The 16231-nt window shown below is 40.7% G+C and overlaps 3 protein-coding genes across 3 annotated transcripts in view; all 3 read right to left on the bottom strand.

Annotated features, from left to right (window-relative positions):
* numa1 (nuclear mitotic apparatus protein 1) overlaps nt 1–2907 on the bottom strand; it is a 30722-nt gene extending 27815 nt beyond the window's left edge. The window contains exons 1-6 of the mRNA XM_060888875.1: nt 2888–2907; nt 1396–1439; nt 1190–1275; nt 939–1018; nt 783–853; nt 474–545 (exon numbers count right to left, since the gene is read on the bottom strand). Of these exons, the coding sequence (XP_060744858.1) occupies nt 474–545; nt 783–853; nt 939–1018; nt 1190–1275; nt 1396–1437 (351 nt within the window). The 5' untranslated portion in view covers nt 1438–1439; nt 2888–2907. The remainder of the gene's footprint in view (nt 1–473; nt 546–782; nt 854–938; nt 1019–1189; nt 1276–1395; nt 1440–2887) is intronic.
* Nucleotides 2908–9925: 7018 nt separating this feature from the next.
* Nucleotides 9926–14190, bottom strand: lamtor1 (late endosomal/lysosomal adaptor, MAPK and MTOR activator 1). The gene is made up of 5 exons (XM_060888477.1): nt 13998–14190; nt 12644–12786; nt 12469–12546; nt 12184–12307; nt 9926–12106 (listed from the first exon to the last, which is right to left on the bottom strand). The coding sequence occupies exons 1-5, from the start codon at nt 14037–14039 to the stop codon at nt 12014–12016; spliced, it is 480 nt and encodes a 159-aa protein (XP_060744460.1). The 5' UTR covers nt 14040–14190; the 3' UTR covers nt 9926–12013.
* Nucleotides 14191–14285: 95 nt separating this feature from the next.
* lrrc51 (leucine rich repeat containing 51) overlaps nt 14286–16231 on the bottom strand; it is a 2605-nt gene continuing 659 nt past the window's right edge. The window contains exons 2-4 of the mRNA XM_060888306.1: nt 15416–15621; nt 15072–15220; nt 14286–14984 (exon numbers count right to left, since the gene is read on the bottom strand). Of these exons, the coding sequence (XP_060744289.1) occupies nt 14816–14984; nt 15072–15220; nt 15416–15621 (524 nt within the window). The 3' untranslated portion in view covers nt 14286–14815. The remainder of the gene's footprint in view (nt 14985–15071; nt 15221–15415; nt 15622–16231) is intronic.

The raw sequence follows: 16231 nt of genomic DNA, 5'->3' as shown, positions 1-16231 counted from the left end.
GGGCCAAGCACCAAAGGGGCAACCTACTGTAAATGTATTTTATTGTTCATTATTATTATTATTAATAATATTATTTATTAAGCATATTGTCCAAAATCCCTTCTAAGGGTTTTTTTTAATAAGAAAATAAAAAAGTGCCATAAAAAGTTGTGTTTTGTTTAGTCTGCTTTGACAGCTGCAAATTTTATAAATATTAGTTAAAAGCAGTTTGTCCAACAAATGGATTGTGAATATGCCAAACAGGAAGTGAGACCACTGTCTCAGCAACACCTTTATGTACTGAAACACACACACACAAAAAAAAATGATTTGGCTTCATCCAATGTCACATGTGTAAACAGGAAGTGCTTGGCCCCATTAATTGCTGCTTGTAGGTATATTAATTATTATGTTTTGCAAATTCTTCTGTAACACTGTGTAATGTCACACACACACACACACACACACACACACACACCCTCTGTAATCCTTACCTCAGTTTCAAACTCCACTTCGGGCACCAGACTGTTGTTAACAAGTCCGTAGTAACACAGGAGCAGAACAACCTATAAACATAAATTATCCTCGTTATCCGCAAGCTTTACATTCTGTAGAGAGAAGAACTTACAGCTCTCACAGTCTGTACATGTTTCTGTATCATTTTATCTGCTCATAAGATGCTTTCCTTAAATCCTTTGCTACTCCCTCAGCAAAGAGAACACGCCATCACTGAAACTAGCTGCTTATATAGAGACCTTGAGATTTCCACTGAAATGTCCTAACATGCGTAAGCACACACCCACCTTGGTGAGCTCCAACTCCAGCATCCTTCCCTTAGCCAGTGTGAGGACGACGCACTCAACAGGACACACACCTGCAGGAGGAGAGGATGTCATGAACACACACGTCAGCCCAGACCTCGGTATTAAATACAAATGAAGCTGGAATGAAAGACTTACTGTGGAGGAAGTCAGAGATGATTGACAGCCTTTCTGCTTGAGGGAGGTGAACAGGAGTCTGGCTGGGCTCCTCCCCTTTCCTACAACAACAATCAGTGAACAGGAGCTCCATGAAAAGTAAATATACTTCCCTCTACAGTGCAGGGTAAGCAAATCTAGTGATGCACTAGCCATGAGGCTTGACTTTACCAGTCTACATATAACTACTTATATGAATTGTAAATACTGCCGTCTCTTTTTAGATAACTCACAGTTTATAGACGAGTTTGAGCAGCAGGATTCCATCCTGAAGCTGTGTGATTCGCTGCACCGGTTCGTCCAGCTGCAGGCCGTTGAGCTGTAATAAACATTATAAACCATTATAATAAACATTTCACCGTACATCGTGTTTCACTTTGTGTATCTGGAACATGGTATGATGGTAGAAACAGTAGGGGAAGTGATCAAGCGAACTTACCCACGCCAGAAGGGCGTCTTCCTTGGCTGGATGCAGTGCCATCACTGTCACGAAGGACAAGACAATTCAAATAAATAAAATGAAATGATAAATAAATAAATGAAATGATAAATAAATAAAAATGATAAATGGAAGAATAAATAAATAAAAATAAATAAATCAATAAACACATGGATAAATAATAAAATAGATAAATAAATGGGTTAATAAATAAATAAGTGTGTAAGTAAGTAAATAAACAAATAAAATGTGTAAATAAGCAAATAAATAAGCAAATAAATAAAGATAAATAAATAATTAAGTGGCAGAAACTGACTCCTGATGTCTCATGTTTCTCAGGTGGGTTAAGAGACAGGTTATAAACACATACATGTGTTTAAGTACATTTTTAATAAGTGTAAGTAAAGTGTACAGAAACATTGTGCTTACTGAAGCACATATGATTATAATACTGTGATAATGTTTAAAATCTATGGCACTATTAATAACGTGTGTCTCCTCTCACTGTTACAGATATTAATAACAAAAATAAATAAATAAACTGCTTAATATTAATCCCTATTATAAATCAGTATATACACACAATAATATCAGTGTTTTACCTGACAGAAATGTTAAGAGTGTAAACTAACAGGAGGTGCAGTTTCAGTATTATTATTATGTATAAAGAGTTTTAGACAACAGTTAAACTTTGACCCTGAGAGTTAAACCGATTCCACAGCTGTAGAAAATCTAGTGCGCGTTTACACGCTGCTTTACGGTTAATTCCGTCTCCTTACAGAAGTCGTGCTTTTTAATCACATTTCCTACAGAACGTTATGTGTTTACTCTCATTCGCACCTACGTCAAATGTGAAAGTTGTTTTTTTTATCATTATTAATAAATATAATTAGTCGATTATAAGAAATTATATAGATATAAAGTTCATTATAAATTTGTTCTCAGTGCAACGTATACAAAACGAGCTCTTTAAGCAAAAAAAGTTATTAATAATGATAATGATAAATTATTAATAATGATAATATATAAAATTAATTTAAAAATAAAAACGAAAAAGAAGTTTTTCCTCTAAACGTTGTGATTACCGTAAAACACTGTATATAAGCGCATATGTTACTACAACGGAGATTCTTAGTTAAAGTTACATTTTTAATAGTTATTAAACACAACTATAAAGTTTGTTCATGACACAAAATATCTATTTTTATCTAAATTTATCTAGTTATTTGTTACTAATATAAACCAGCCAGTTGTTTTACAAAAACAATACAGTGTGTAAAATGACTAACAAACACGCCGTTCGCTTTAAAACAACAGTCACATAATATGTGTTCTACCTGACAGTCACATATAATATAATATAATATAATATAATATAATATAATATAATATAATGTGTTCTACCTGACAGTCACATATAATATAATATAATATAATATAATATAATATAATATAATATAATATAAGTGTAAATAAACTTTTTTTAACTCACCTTCTGACTCCACAAGACTTAAAAACTGCACATTAGTTCTTATTATTGTCCGTTAACTGTCTTCATGCACGGATTTTCAAACCGCAGCACGCGCCAATCGGGAGCGTTTTGGCATCTGATTGGATGTCTGGAAATGTGACGTAGATAAACACTCGGTGGTTCATTGGGTGGCACAAGACAAAAAGAGCCAATGAGGGACTCGAAGTATGCGCGTCACACTGATGCCGGAAATGAATCACGTACAGGCGATGTTTTATTTACATTATTTCTTAACAGAATTTTATTTTGTTTATTTATTTATTTATTAATTGTTATTTTTTTTTATTGCACTTTGTTTAATTATGTAAATATTGTATTCATTTTAAGTCTACAGTTTAAGTCTACATTTTAAATCTAAGTCATACTCTAGCCTTAGTGGGTTGCCATGGCCGCAATATTTCACCCTCTTTTAATTTTATGGATTTAATTTTGCAGGATCTAAGATAAAAGTTGAAAGTTCTTTTTTTCTCTTTTTCTCTTTTTTTTTTTGTTGCTTTCATTCATTGTGCACTTAACCCGATTGTCAGAAATCACTCCAAACACATTAGACATTTTACATTACTAAAGTCCACCATTGAGTTTTTTTGGGGGGTTCATTTTTTTATTGATTTTTTTTTTCATTTTGTAATCAGGAATCTGTAAATTAATTCTTTTACATTCTGTAATATATTGCAAAGGACCATTTTTAACACATTACTATCCCATCGTGTTTGTTATGCTAACAGAAAACATCAAATATACAATTTCTTCTTAATTATTTATTGTTTAGGGGAAAAGTTTCAAAGTCAAAAGTCCAGTAACTTTAAAAAAAAAAAAAAATTAGTTGAAATAATTTATTTACAAGGGGGGGCACGGTGGCTTAGTGGTTAGCACGTTCGCCTCACACCTCCAGGGTTGGGGTTCGATTCCCGCGGAGTTTGCATGTTCTCCCCATGCCTCGGGGGTTTCCTCCGGGTACTCCGGTTTCCTCCCCCGGTCCAAAGACATGCATGGTAGGTTGATTGGCATCTCTGGAAAATTGTCCCTAGTGTGTGATCGCGTGAGTGAATGTGAGTGTGTGTGTGCCCTGCGATGGGTTGGCACTCCGTCCAGGGTGTATCCTGCCTTGATGCCCGATGACGCCTGAGATAGGCACAGGCTCCCCGTGACCCGAGGTAGTTCGGATAAGCGGTAGAAGATGAATGAATGAATGAATGAATGAATGAATTTATTTACTATAAATCACTCTCAAGATCGTGAAAAGGAAAAGCAGAAACATTGCAGTGATTTTGTTCTAATGATGTCTATAAGAGGTAAAAGGATTCATTATCCTTTTTAACTTCCATGATAAAATGCAGGAGAAAAAAAAGCCCGGCATTAAAAAAGGTTCCTGTTACATTAAAGGCGAGGTGTACGATGTTTGAGAAATGCTTCAGAAAACTGAGTCGGGCGACTAACAAAACAAACATGTAGCCAATGAGCAGAAAGGGGCGTGTCTTGTCAATATGCAGCAGAGAGATTGTTCAGTGCACATGTCTGACTTTAGCAGAAAGCGATTGAAACATTGACATGGCGGCTGCCTCTGGTTCTAGGTGTTGAACGTTGTCTTCCACGTGAAACGGAGATAAACCTATCACGGTAAAAGACATTTGTATTACCATAGTATTACTCATTGAGTTCATTTATTGATAAAAAATATCCCCTCGGCCAGCTGCCCCAGCAGGTTCTGCCATAATAGTTGCCTGGGTTACGTATGTATGTGTGGGCGGAGCTATTAAAACAGGGGTGACACCCATTTGGGTTGGGGTGTGTTTGTCTAGGTGATTTCAAATGTCAAGGGAAGTTGTGGCCTAATGGTTAGAGAGTTTGACTCCTAAGCTTAAGGTTGTGGGTTCGAGTCTCGGGCCGGAAATACCACGACTTAGGTGCACTTGAGCAAGGCACTGAACACCCCCCCTCCCGCACTTTGGATGGGTTAAATGCAGAGAACGAATTCTGAGTATGGGTCACCATACTTAGCTGTATGTCACTTCACATTGGCTTTCAAACATTGTGCACCCCACCTTTAACATTTTACTTTAACAGGGGTCAGAAAAATGGGAAGCTAGCACTGGGCCTACATGTTTGATTACACTACCTTTGTTTCTGATTATATTCTTTTTCCTAATTATATATTTTTCTGACTATATTTTATATTTTTATAAGTTAAATTATATTTTATTATACTGATCTACTTTGATATATTCTTTGATATATATACTTATTTTGTTTTCCTCTTATATGTATTCACCTGTGCATTATATTTATTCCTTTATTTTGTTCTTTTCTCTACAGTTGGCTTTTTTTTTTTTAGAACAGTCATACGAAGCATTTCACTACATGTCGTATTGTGTATGATTGGACCATTGGACCTGTATAAAGGACTGTAAAAAGATGGACAAACAGGCCAAATACACACTGGAACAGGAGATCAGAGTGGCAAAGAGGAATTATTCTGAAAAGCTACGGATTCGGTTTTCCTCTAATGACCCAGCTTCAGTGTGGAAAGGTCTGAAAGCCATCACCAGCTACACAACACATTCCCCCAGCACTGTGGTGAATCAACAACTGGCAGACGACCTGAACGAGTTCTATTGCAGGTTTGAAAAAGCCCAATTCACACCTCCTGTAAACCCCGACTCCGCCACACCTAAAATTCAGTTCAGTGAAGATGATGTGTGTCAGGTCTTCAGGAAGCTCAAGAGAAGAAAGGCACCAGGCCCAGACAGCGTTTCACCAGCCTGTCTGAAAACCTGTGCTGATCAGCTGGCCCCCATCTTCACACGGATCTTTAACAGATCACTGGAGCTGTGTGAAGTCCCCTCATGCTTCAAAAGCTCCACCATCATCCCCGTCCCAAAGACATCACTGGACCCTTACTGGACCCTCTGCAGTTTGCCTACAGGGCAAACAGGTCTGTGAGTGATGCAGTCAATATGGGACTGCAATATGTTCTGCAGCATCTGGACAGACCAGGGACTTATGCAAGGATCCTGTTTGTGGACTTCAGCTCTGCCTTTAACACCATCATCCCATCACTCCTCCAGTCCAAATTAACCCAGCTCTCCATGCCCTCCTCTGTCTGTCAGTGGATCACCAGCTTTCTGACAGACAGGCAGCAGCTAGTGAGACTGGGAAAACTCAAATCCAGCACCCGCACCATCAGCACTGGCGCTCCTCAGGGTTGTGTCCTCTCCCCACTGCTCTTCTAATGACCCCTCTGTCAAGCTCCTGAAGTTTGCAGACGACACCACACTGATCGGCCTCATCCAGGACGGTGACGAGTCTGCTTACAGACTGGAGGTTGAACGGCTGGCTGTCTGGTGCAGTCTTAACAACCTGGAGCTGAACGCGCTCAAGACAGTGGAGATGATAGTGGACGTCAGGAGAAACCCCCCTGCTCTCCCCCCACTTACCATCATGGACAGCATTGTGACAGCAGTGGAGTCATTCAGATTCCTGGGAACCACAATCTCCCAGGACCTGAAGTGGGACATTCACTTAGACTCCATTTTGAAAAAGGCTCAGCAGAGGTTGTACTTCCAGCTGAGGAAGTTCAACCTGCCACAGGATCTGCTGAAACAGTTCTACACTGCAATCATTGAATTCATCCTCTGCACCTCAGTGACTGTTTGGTTCAGCTCAGCTACCAAATCTGACCTCAGAAGACTACAGAGGGTAGTCCGGACTGCTGAGCGAACCATTGGCACAACTCTCCCCGATGTCCAAGATCTGTACTTCTCCAGAGTGAGCAAAAGGGCAAAGTCAATCACTCTGGACCCCTCACATCCAGCACACTCCCTCACTCTGGACCCCTCACATCCAGCACACTCCCTCACTCTGGACCCCTCACATCCAGCACACTCCCTCACTCTGGACCCCTCACATCCAGCACACTCCCTCACTCTGGACCCCTCACATCCAGCACACTCCCTCACTCTGGACCCCTCACATCCAGCACACTCCCTCACTCTGGACCCCTCACATCCAGCACACTCACTCTTCGAACTGTTGCCATCTGGTCGACGCTACAGAGCCCTGAGCACCAGAATGAACAGACACAGGAACAGTTTCTTCCCTCAGGCAATCCATCTGATGAACACTTAATATACACAGAACACACATTATTTTTACACATTACTTAAAATTCTTACATTTACTTAAAACACATACTATTTATATTTCATTTGCACATTTCACACTTGTACATTTGTACATACAAATTGTCCACATTGTATGTCATTCTGTTACACTGTGGAGCTTCTGTCACTAAAACAAATTCCACGCATGTGAAAACACAGCTGGTAATAAATCTGTTTCTGTTTGTGTTTGTGTTTGTGTTTGTGTTTGTGTTTGTGTTTGTGTGCACTATGTGTGTAAAATTTGAAATTGAATTAATTGCATTTTTAGTGGAACTTTATACAGGTTCAGAGTTTTATATCCTACGGCTATTAACATTCTGAAACCCGTCGCCGCTCTTGTTTCTGTCTGACTTCTGTTTGTGGACGTGTCACGTGTAAAACAGATCGTACCGTGATTTTATTTCTCACACTTCCTCATCCTCTACTGAAACAGTTTCCTGGCGTCACCACTTCCTGAACCACAGGCCGCAGAGCAGAGATGCTCATGATACTGTGTATGAAGTTTAGTTTTTGAAGTTTGAGTTTGGTAACACAACACACCACAACACAACACAACACACCACACCACAACACACTACAACACACCACACCACAACACACCACAACACAACACATCACAACACACCACAACACACCACAAAACAACACAACACACCACACCACAACACAACACAAAACAACACACCACAAAACAACACAACACACTACACACCACAACACACCACAAAACAACACAAAACAACACAACACACCACACCACAAAACAACACACCACAACACAACACACCACAACACAAAACAACACACCACACCACAACACAAAACAACACACCACACCACAACACACTACAACACACCACAACACAACACACTACAACACACCACAACACAACACAACACACTACAACACACCACAACACAACACACCACAACACAACACAACACAACACACCACAACACACTACAACACACCACAACACAACACACCACAACACAACACAACACAACACACCACAACACACTACAACACACCACAACACAACAGACCACAACACAACACACTACAACACACCACAACACAACACAACACACCACAACACAACACACCACACCCCAACAGACCACAACACAACACACTACAACACACCACAACACAACAGACCACAACACACCACAACACAACAGACCACAACACAACACACCACACCACACCCCAACAGACCACACCACAACACACCACAACACAACATCTTCTAATAACTCTTTATTTTCTGAGATGTTTTCAGGAGGAGCTTTTTTAGACACACAAAAACACGTCATGTTTAACAACTGATTTTGAAACCAAATGTCACAATTGTTAACATCCTCTGGTAACGGTGATAGACCTGGTCTGTCTGTCTGTTTTTGTGTTTTAAAAATTAAACTTTACACGTGTGCATCATCATATTTATCGCACAGGGAAACAGGTCATGTGTATAGACTAGGGATGCACCGATACCACTTTTTCTCTTCCGATCAGATTCCGATACCAGCGTTTTCCAGTAACGACCGATACCGATCCCATATCTGTGTTCTTTTCTACCTTTAAAACTAAAGAATGTAAACAACTCGCTTAGTTATTACGATTTATTTGTTTCTGGCAAAGAAATACAAAAATACCCATATTACTGTATGAAAAATTAAAACACAAGAAACCTTAAAAAAGTATTAACAGTTAGTGGTGTAACAATCTAATCCATACTGCAATTATTAAATAAAATTATTTTCTGAAGAAAAGGCAATATTTTAAAGTGAATCTTATATAAGAACTCTTGAAACACAATACAAAATGTATTAAACAGTAAACCTTGCACCCAAATGAGCGACATGTTTAACGCGTGTTTTGTGGTCAGAGTGTAGTAATGATTGTAGATGCTCAAGTTTGAGTTATAAAGATTTATTTATTTATTTATCTGCTTCTTCATGTTAGCTTATTCTTGCTTTCAATGAAGCGAACACACTGCAGGTTTTATCGGTGTTCTGCAGGACTATAAAGTTTCTCTTAACGATTTAAACCCTTCAGTGGGACTGGATCTCGATGTGTTTATGACTTCCCAGCTTCAACAGGTGGTGAGCAGAAACTTTAAGGATCCTGTTACAAACCTTAAACTCACTCTGCATGGCAACAGCCTCTAGCCTTTATACTTCTCTCTCTCTCTCTCACACACACACACACACACACACACACACACACCTGTGGCTGCCAGCCTTCAGCGCAGAGACCCAAGGAGTCCCAGACTGATAAAATCCATACCATGGGAATGGGAAGATGTATGTAGATTACAGCTGCTGTCAGTCAACCTGAACACACTCTTACACACACACACACACACACACACACACCTACTCTGGATTGGAACATGATTTATTCTCTCTCTCCCTCTCTCTCTCATATTACTGGACGTTCTCCTCTGATCGCTCTAATCGACAAGGAATCACAGCTCACAGGATGCTTTTTGTTCTCCAGTCCATTCTTATTCTGTACCTGTATAAATTTACACACTGTCCTGCTTCCACATGATTGGCTGATAACCCATTTGCATAAATGAATAAACATAGACATGTTAATAAAGTGCATGAATGAGTAGCTGTATTCATGTAAAGCCTCCTTGTGACAGTGTTTATTGTACAAATCAAATGAAAAGGTTTCTCTGCTGTCACGGAACAACAGGAAGGAAGCTGGAGCCCTGAGGAACGTTTTTAATCATCTCTCAACAAAACAGATGGATTTGGACACAGAGTTAGTGGACATTCTGCAGCACAGAACATACATCCAAAGGATCACGTGACAGAGATGATATTTCTTTATACAAGTCTTTAATGCTTCTTTTCAACAACAAAATAAATGCAGGTATTAACAGTATTGAAATCAAACAATTTGGTTCTAGGCTACAGAAACCAACGCTGTGAGATGCATGAACAGAACAAAAGAAAGCCAAGAGCAACAAAGCAAAAAACACACACACACACAACTGCTACAGTGTGTTCAGTCCCTTTCGTGACATGGTGAACGTGTATACACACACACGCGCGTGTGTGTGTCAGCCCACATAAATACATTAAAAGAAAAAAATAAATAATTGTGATTATGGAAAGGACGTCCAACAGTCAGTGATGTACTTCATGGGGTTTGCGCACGTGCCAGTAATCTTTAATAAAATACCATGAGATAGAACACTGAATTTCACGTGGTTATCCGTGATTCCATGGAGAAGTACAAAGCATAATGAGTCATGTACTGAATCGTATGTGCAGCCAAATGATTTGATAAAATTTTACCGCAATATTAGATCAGATTATTGGCACGTGCGTAACGATATCGGCTGATCAAAGCTTCTCCCTCCACACACACACACACACACACACACACACACACACACACACACACACACACACACACACACACACACGTTAAAGGCATATACATGCCGAAAATCATGTACATCAAATAGCCGGTTTTAGCCCCGCCCCCTCTCTCCGGAAAAGACTCCCCACCTCCTCTCTGCTGTTCAAGAGTTTTACTATAACTTATTAAGAATAAACTCATAAACATCAGGAAATTGGCAAACGCTCGAAAGAAGATTTAAAAAAAAAATCATTGCTGCAAATCATCCTCAGAGAAAAGGCTCCATCTCCATCTGCTCCAGTTCTCTTCTGGAATATGCTAATGAAGGCATGATCCAAAAAACACGATCCAATCAGCTTTCCCCTCTCCGTCCGAACTAATTAACATCCGTTACAAAAAGACTCCGCCCTCTCTTAGTTCCTCCTTTCCATTCGTGTAAAATCTATAATGCATGGCCCAATTATCATCAGTTCTGACTCATGAATATTCAAAAAATGCACATTACTGGGGTTTAAGAGACAAAACCCTTGACACCGGTTGAGACTTAAAAATAAATATTCACAGACTATTAGAATATGCTAATTAAGCTGGAGTGATTAGAACATTCTAAAGCTCTGTAAAAAGTTCCTGAGCAGCAACAGAAAAATGTTTAGCATATTATTAGGAGCTCACGAGGTCAAATCCCAATCTCACCTGACACCAGACAATCAGGGGGTGTCTGTGAGCTCAAGTGCACGAAAGAGCGAGTGAACCGCACTTTTGTGCGTGTGCGCGGTGCTCGTTTTATCCTTCGCCTTCTCTGCTTCGTCGATGACATGTGGCAGGGGATGTGCGTGAAAACTGGGAGGTGAACAAAATAAAAAAAATAAAATAAAGCACTAAAGCCAAGGAAAGGACATCAGTTATACAAAACAAATAGAGTTCGGCTTTTCAGGAAAGAAAATACGCTCGAACGGCAACCGTCACGACACACGACCAAACAAACCGTCAGTGCTTTAGACCTTTAGTGGGTTTTTTTTTTTTTGTAAAAGTTAATGGAGAAGCAGCTGTGGATCACATCTGGGATATTAAATGCTAAACTTTTAGCTTTAGGGATGCATCTGATTGGACAAGGCGATACAGCTGAGGATTAAGTTTAGAGCGTCGGCCTTTTATATACAAAGAGTCATAAAGAACTGGAACAAAATGTCAGCACAGATCTGTTCTCCGGCTTTCAGCGTTCGTGCACAAAGTGTCGAGAGGAACGAAGACTCGGACAGAGCCGTCGTCATGACGGAGGGAAAGATCACGGTTCTAACTGCGATAAACCCTGACACACTGGAATGCAAAGGTGTCACTGTTGACCTTTAGCATTAATGCTAAACCTCTGATTGGATGACTGAGAACCAAACTAGCTTTCGGCGTTCAGAGGAGGCGTGTCGGATTGAATGAGGGACGAGCGAGAGGCGGGGCTTATCATCTCTGTTTGAGTAGTTAGCTAAAAAAAAGAGGGGCATGAGGAAAGAGTTTGGGAGGGTGGGAAGAGGTCATGGGAGAGGAGGATCATGGGATAGCAAACTGCACCACCAGCTCTTCTTTGGCGTCCACCTTGATCTGTGAGATGGCACTGTAGGCGTATGCCGCCACCTTACACACCTGCAAGAAAGAGACGCGAATTAACACGCTGCACCTACCGCGTGTGTGTGTGTGTGTGTGTGTGTGTATGTATATACCTGCTGGATGTCAGAGTTGGGCACTAGGTCACTGGCAAGCACTTGGTGAGGTTGGGAGGTGAGGGAGGGCAGAGGAGGCGGCTTCTTCTGACTCAGCGTACTGCTCAACAACGCCAGCTTCGTGCTGCCACACAAAAGATGGGGTGTGTGTTAACGTACAGAGTGACAAGGGCAGGGATTGACTAGCAGTCATGTGGTCATCTCAACATTAAGGCTTTATTATACTTTTATTCTCTTATTCGTGTTTGTTTCACTTTTTTGTTAGACCCAATATAGATGTTCCACCTGTATTGCCTGGCTTTGTCCATGTACTCATGTTGCTCCATTCCCTGTGAGTCTGCAGCCGAAACATCAATAATGTTCCTAGACATAAAGGAAAAGATAATTAAGTTTATGTTTCCTGTAACACTGGTGACTTGACAGCTGTGTGTGTGTGTGTGTGTGTGTGTGTGTGTCTCACTGTGCGGTCTTGTTGATGATTGACAGCAGAGCCTGCTCATCTGTGCGTGTGGACGAGATGTTGGCCGGGTTCCGCTCCGTCCCGTTTGGCGGTTTGCTGTCCGGGTTTGGGTGCGGGATCAGTGGCTTGCGCTCGTCTCCATCCTGTCGAGCGGGACATAAAATTTGATATTTCACGATTCATTTAAATTAGTTAGTAGTAAAGCATCGGAGGCCCAGAATTAACATCCACTGCATCCGCATTCACTACACACTAACAGGGAATAGCACTGTGGTTTTGGTCCGTCCCAAACGCTGGATTTGTTTTAGTGTCCCTGCTTTTTTTCCCCCAATATGTAACAATAGCTTTGTCCCAAAATCTGCCTTTTCTAACCAGAAGGTTTAGGACATCTTTAGCTTTCCTGTTAAAGACTAGTGTTTGATACACAGCCTTAAACATATCCCAGCCCCACCCCAAAGAACCTCCCCCCCACACACACACACTCACATCCCCACACAAACACTCACCCCCACACACAAACACTCACCCCCACACACAAACACTCACCCCCACACTCTTACACACACCCCCACACTCTAAGCCCCACACCCTCACACAAACATTCACCCCCACACTCTCACACACACCCCCACACACAAACACTCACCCACCCCCCACACACAAACATTCACCCACCACCGTCGTTGTGTACTAAAAGCCACACAGTTCCCTACACTGTGCACTAACTGTGTTGTTGGCAGCATGTTTTACAGTGAGTCACGTTCCTGTGACTGTCCTAAACCTTTATATAGAAACAGATCCTCACTGTTCCCTAAACCAGTGCACTATAACGTGTGTTTGCATCAGGGACAAAGTGTAGTGTGTTCTAGCTTTAGCCTAAATCACCTAAAGAAAGATAAGAGTGATTAGGAATCTTACGTGCAAACATTTTGGGACACTAAAACTAGCTGGGACACTTAAACAAGTGCCCTACAGCGAACCCATGTATTTGTGAACGGGTTCCTTTATGTTGCGCATGCGCAGAAATAAAAATCCACTTCAACAGCACTTTGCAAATATGACGTCCAAAATACATGACGAATCTCTACAGGAATTATTTCTCCTTCCAGAACAAAAAGTGCAAACATTTATTGCCTCACATCCAGCTTGTGAGTTCTTTTTAAACAAATCACAAACCGAACAAACTCCATATTTACAGAGCGACTGCTGTAGAAACCACAGCATACATCAGTATAATATTTCTACAGCCGGGAGGTTTATTAAACACGTACTTTACACGCACACACGTCTTATACACAGGTGTTTATCCAGGTGTTTGTGATGCTAAGATGCTAACATGCTAACACACAGTTACCTGCTCTGGTGTTTCACTCTCATTGCTGTAACAACACCCCATTGCAGCTCGAGCTCACTTCCGCTTGTACAGACCTCTAAAATATAGAAGTTTAAAATAAATCCTGTTTATTGTAAATCCTGAACTCTAGAATGTTTCTGCTCGCGTTAAGGAGAGTCACATGACGTCTTCCTGCGAACTCCAGGCAACAACATGACGACTTCCGCCATTATAGAATTTTCCGGAAACAGAACTACTTCCGGTATTTAAATAAACCACGTGTAAAAGTCTTTTTTGGTGTGTAACAAATATAAACATTTATTATTTTACACAACCATAAAACTTTAAAAACTCTAAAGTCTGCAAAACGTTAAAAAATACAACCATAATTTTATTTTACTTTCAAACATTTCTGAAATCTTAAATGTGTCTTAAATGTTGTATATTTTATATTTATTGTTATTTACTAGCTTTAAAACACAAACATGGTCTCATTTCACTCACTGCACCACAAAATGACTTCCTTTTTTAGATCCTTCTCAGACCATTGATGGTCTTACACCGTATAAACTGTACGCCCGTGTGTGTTTGTTGAACGTTTCGTTTCCAGATTCGTTCTCCTACGCTTTTATAATATGCTTCTGGAAATTCTTTCCACTAAGATGTTGGAATTGTGTTCGTGCTGAAACGGTGTGAAGGGAAATTGTAATTCTAGCAAATGAAGACATTCTGTACAGTCGTGTGCATTGAACGTTATGGCGATGTGAGGAAGAACCGAGCAAGGGTGTGATGATGTTCGTAAATGTTTGTCCGTATCGTATAGTGTGCTATAGAATGATCTACTTTCTTCTAAATGTAAACGATTTCTTTGAAATGTTTTCTGTGGTCCGGTTGGCTTTGTGGCTCCTCCTGGGCCTTAGCCAGATGTAGGCCATGACTCGCTCCTGTTTGGTGACTGCACTGAAGTCCATCATTTTCAGATGAGGAAGGACGGTGATCACGTAGTTTCTAATAAAAACAGAAATAAAGGTTCAAACTTGTCGCCCTGAATGCCAGTCTGGTATCGGGTTATGATGTATGACCTTTAACCTTTACCTGTAGCCATGTTGAGTCTCTATATTGTTCCCGTGTAGCGTGATGGTGTGCAAGAGCGGTAATGCCCCGAGTTTGTCCACCTCAGAGAAATTACACACCGAGTTACCATGGAGATACAAGACACGCAACTCCACCAGTTCAGTGAGGACCTGATTAGGAGGAAGAGATGGTGTTTGATGGCATCTGTTCAATTCTGAATCAAGTTCATTTTCTGTTTGATCCAGTGCTTAAACAATTCAATCCTCTTACTCATTTGAGAGAAAATGCTTCCATTCAACAAAAAAAAAACCTTGTAGGAAATGAGATTAATATGTGTGTGTGTGTGTGTGAGTGAGTGCGTGTACCGGATGAATGTGTGTGATGTTGTTGAAGGACAGGTCGAGCCAGGCGATTCGTTTTGGCTCGACGAATAAATCAGACAGTGTCTCCATGAGTCCGGTCGTGTTTGATAAAAGGTTGTTGTTGAGACGGAGAACACGGCTAGCAAATTTCCCCTCTGAGTTTCTCCAAGGTGTGTGTGCTCCCTTGTTTGGCTCTTCTGATAGAACACCTGACACACAGAACAGTATTTTCTCTATATTTTTTTCTCAGTATTTTGTCTTGTGATAGATGTCAAGTTTAGGTATAAGGGAAATGAAATTCTTTAGAAAACTTAAAATAATTAACTTTAATAATAATTAAAGGGGGGGGCACGGTGGCTTAGTGGTTAGCACGTTCGCCTCACACCACCAAGGTGGGGGTTCGATTCCCGCCTCCGCCTTGTGTGTGTGGAGTTTGCATGTTCTCCCCGTGCCTCGGGGGTTTCCTCCGGGTACTCCGGTTTCCTCCCCCGGTCCAAAGACATGCATGGTAGGTTGATTGGCATCTCTGGAAAATTGTCCGTAGTGTGTGATTGTGTGAGTGAATGAGAGTGTGTGTGTGTGCCCTGCGATGGGTTGGCACTCCATCCAGGGTGTATCCTGCCTTGATGCCCGATGACGCCTGAGATAGGCACAGGCTCCCCGTGACCCGAGGTAGTTCGGATAAGCGGTAGAAGATGAATGAATGAATAATAATTAAAGTAATATAATAATAATAATAATAATAATCAACTCACTAGTTATTTAGGTTCGTTAATATTTAAGTGGAATGAAAATTCAAAATTTATTACTTTTACATTT

This window comes from Tachysurus vachellii, chromosome 15 (genome assembly GCF_030014155.1).
Source record: "Tachysurus vachellii isolate PV-2020 chromosome 15, HZAU_Pvac_v1, whole genome shotgun sequence".
Lineage (NCBI taxonomy): Eukaryota > Metazoa > Chordata > Actinopteri > Siluriformes > Bagridae > Tachysurus > Tachysurus vachellii.
The sequence above is the reverse complement of the archived record's forward strand: the minus strand, read 5'-3'. Positions and strand labels throughout refer to the sequence as shown.